The 3,978-nt window shown below is 47.2% G+C and overlaps 1 protein-coding gene across 1 annotated transcript; it reads left to right on the top strand.

Moving 5' to 3' along the window:
- Positions 1-889: 889 nt before the first annotated feature.
- CBY3 (chibby family member 3) lies at positions 890-2,649 on the top strand. The gene is made up of 2 exons (XM_036752286.1): positions 890-905; positions 1,943-2,649. The coding sequence occupies exons 1-2, from the start codon at positions 890-892 to the stop codon at positions 2,647-2,649; spliced, it is 723 nt and encodes a 240-aa protein (XP_036608181.1).
- Positions 2,650-3,978: the final 1,329 nt, after the last annotated feature.

The raw sequence follows: 3,978 nt of genomic DNA on the forward strand, positions 1-3,978 counted from the left end.
CCAGTTTTTGAGGTGGAAATGCTTATATTTAAAATTTAACAATGGGTTCTCAAAAGCTGGTTAGAGCTGGTACCAGGATACCCCTGGATGAGGGTCTCCCTCACAGTCAGGCTGTGGGAGCCTACCCTGACTTTAGACTTTAGGTCATCAGTTTAAATTCTTGGTCAAATATTTGCTGCTCACCTATACACACTCTGGGAAATGGGCAGCATAGTATAGTAGAGAGACCAGGAGACCAGGAATCAAGACACCTGGGTTCTGGTCCCAATTTTGTCGCTAGCTTGGTGTGTGATCTTGGACAGGTCTCTTCCCATCTCTGAGCTTCTACAAAATGGGGTGGTGATGTTGAACTAAAATGATGTCTAAGGTTCTAAGTTTCCAGTTTCAAATCTGTGATTCCACTAGTAACGCCATTAGACACGGACTGGGAGAAGGCATGAGTGCTATAGGTAAATAAGAGAATGTGTGGTTTGAAATAGTTGTAAAGGCTTCCTGAAGGAGGTTTTTTTTTTTAATTTCATGTGTGTTACTCTTCCCTTTCCAGCTCCCTTTCAAGACTCTATATTGTCTTATGGTCCCCTTCCCCATCCCCATCCCCATCCCCTTCCTCCCATTTTCAATATACCTTGAGGGCCTTAAGGAGAGCGTCACAGGATAGAAGTGTGCTTTGGAAAGATCAGTCCAGAGGTATAGTTAGAAGGAGTAAAGAACTCTGATGTTACCACCTGGGATGTAAGGAAGGAGACAGGCTTGGACTTGCCAGTGTGACAGACCCTCAGCTATCCTGCAGCTGTAGTGGACTCCACAAAGCCAGGTAAGTGGTCAGTCATTGTGAGTCGTATGAGATAGTCAGGAGCTGAGCTGACAGGGAGCTGAGGGTGTGGGGTCCATGAAAGAAACTGAAGGTGAGTACTATAGATGATCTATAAGGGGGACTGACAGGATGTAGGGAGGGATCAGAAATCAGCATTCCCTTCTGGGACATGGCCCAAACCCCAGAGTGCCCTTGGTCCTGTACTGCCTGTTGGCTCATGGATAAAGATGTCACATGTCAGTAGAACCAGAGTCTCTGTGGACTGGAGTAGAAGCAGGGTTCCCTTAAATGAATGTGGTTCAGTAGTATATATCCCTAGAAGTGGTAGTAATCAAATGAGAACAGCCTCATTTACTGAGAGTTCAGTACCAGCCTAGCTCTCCCCAGTCATATCTTAGTGAGAATAGGGATTAAAAAAAAACATCTGTGTCTCTGTGGTGACCTGGCAGCATCAACAGCCTTAGGTTTTCCATGAAGTGGTCTGTCCCTCATATTGAGAGTGTGCATGATTCCTGAGTTTACTTTCCTGAAAGTATAAACTTCCTGAGGGCAGGAATGACATTCTATACATATTGTAAGTCCCAGCATCACGTTACATAGCCTGCCTGTGCAGAAACTAGTGAGGACACACAGGAATGGTCGTGAGGCTGATGATGGTCCTGCTGGTAGGAGCCAAAGGGGTAGGGATGGGACCAAGGGGGCCAGTTCAGCCTTGTTTGAATGGTTGGGAAGGAATACAAAGCCATCCACGGGGCTAAGCTGTGTTCTAGGTCCTAGATCTAAGGTGGTCAGGGATCGTAGGATCATACAGATTTAGAGCTGGAAAGGGCCTTAGAAGAAAATTGAGTCCTGTTCTCTCATTTTATGGATGAGGAAACTGAGATGCGAAGGATTAGGTGACCTTTCTTAGGTCATGCAGATAGTAAGTGCCTGCAGTGGGATTTGAACCTAGGTTTTCCTCCATTAGAAGATATAGGAAAGGAAGAAAAAGATAAAGGGGGCAGAAGAGAAGGGCTATAGTGGGTAAGCAATGGAATTGGGGCTACGATTAGTGGCCACAGGAAACTTCCCATCTCTGGGAAGAGCAGGGCAGGAGAAATTACTCATCCTGATCCTATCTCCCCACAGAAACCTTTGGTATTTATCCAGGACCCAGCTGCTTGGCCATTAAAGTGAACTCCATCCTGGGGCTCCCCTGCAGACAGCCTCCCGTTGAGCAGCCAAGGCCAGTGTGTGGGGCCTCCAGTCTTTCCTCTCTCCTCCCCTCAATCGGTCCATCAGTCCCTGGCAGCCTGGCTTCCTCTCCCCTAACTCTTAGCATGAACTCATTCTCCATCCTGTTGGATCAGCTACGGCAATTTTGGGCTGATCACTTCTCCCGCCGTTTCTCACCCAGGCGACCCCCACTGCGCCATTTCTCCTCCATGTCCACCTTCTACCTTTTGGACCACCGCACTCGCCAGGCTGAGCTAGGTCTCAGTTATGGTCCTCCTCGAACTCAGCTCAGTGACCAGGCCTTTGTCTTCCAGGCTGGGAAGTGGGTGATGGAAGGAGGGTACACAGGTAACTTGCAACCCTTGAATCTCACTGCCTACTGGGAGCATCCTATCCACCAGGGCAAGAATAAGGCATTGCTGGAAGAAAACAATTATTTGAAGCTCCAGCAAGAACTGCTCATGGATATGCTAACAGACACCACAGCCCGGCTGCAACTGCTGGAAAAGAAGCTAGATGTGGATACAAGCCCTTTGGCTGCTGCCTATGTCTGGCGGAAGAAGATGAGAAAGAGGAATGGAGTGCGGTTGATAGACCCCATGGTCCTTTTCCCCAGGTGATGGGGAGGAGCACCCTCTACTCCCCAGTCTCAGACACCTGAATAAATGGAATGTCCCAGGGGGCCACTCTAGTCACTCACTGCTCACCTCTCCTTTCCTCTCTGGCCCTGGTCCTGCCCCTGGATTCCTTCCTTCATTATTCTCGTTATCCAGCCTGTCTTCCATAGGGATTAGATCTATGACTTCCCCTAATCCTCTTCCCAAATGCTCTAGGGCTCAGGCAAAACCAAAGCTTGGGGAAGTTTGTTTCTCACCCCCTTCCACTCCCTCTATTATGCTTTTCTTTTCCCTTTGGTGTCCTCTGCTCCCACACTGCCTGTGGTGTTTATGATAGGGTCTTAAAGGGCTACCTTCCTGGCAACTGTTTACCAGCATAGAGAAATTACTTTTGAGGTATAGTTCTCATTCTTCACTATTGTTCCCACAATGGTTTGGGGAAGGAGAAGAGAAGATGGAAGTAGAATAAAGGGAGTGGTAAAGCTGAGAGAGACTGTTTTTGGCTAGGGCCGTCCCAGAAACTTCTCCTGTTTTGTAAATCTTTTATTTTTGTTCTGTCATTCTTCAGTCATGTCCAACTCTTCATGACCCATTTGGGGTTTTCTTGGCAAAGATACTAGAGTAGTTTGCCATTTCCTTCTCCAGCTCATTTTACAGATAAGAAAACTGAGGCAAACAGGGTTAAGTGACTTGCCCAGGGTCACACAGTTAGTAAGTATCTGAGGCTAGATTTGAACACAGGAAGGTGAGCCGTTCTGACTCCAGGCCTGGCACTTTATCCACTTTGCAACCTGGCTGGCTTTACCACCACAGCTTGTACCTAGTGTGGCATTTGCCCATGCGACATTTACCCCCATACATGGGGACTTTTGGTTGTGTGGTTCAGATATTATTTTCCTGACGCCCACAGAAAGACAATGTGTCACTGTTTTCCTTTGATGGAATGCAATGTCTGAATTGCCCACCAGATGCTTTACTTGGTCCACAAGGCTACTGTCTGGCTCTTGGGTTTAGATAGCTCTTTCTTAAGAGGATGCAGTATCACTGCTCTGCAGCCATGATTTGCTTACCCTGCACATACTTCAGCTGCTCCCAGAGGCCTCACTAAGCGATGTTGATTAACCCCACACTGGTTAGGTCTGAAATTAAACTAGGAGATGAAATCTAGTATTCAAACTATTAAAATGTGAAATCTGTGTTCTGTACCTGGTTCAGAGCCTCTACCTTGTCTGGGTTTCGGGGTCTCAGTTCACTTCCCGTTGCATGGACAGACTCAGAGATTTAGCAAGCTGTGATCAGGCATTTATAGTACATGGAATAGGGTGAAAAAGA

Source organism: Trichosurus vulpecula, chromosome 3, assembly GCF_011100635.1.
Source record: "Trichosurus vulpecula isolate mTriVul1 chromosome 3, mTriVul1.pri, whole genome shotgun sequence".
Classification (NCBI taxonomy): Eukaryota; Metazoa; Chordata; class Mammalia; order Diprotodontia; family Phalangeridae; genus Trichosurus; species Trichosurus vulpecula.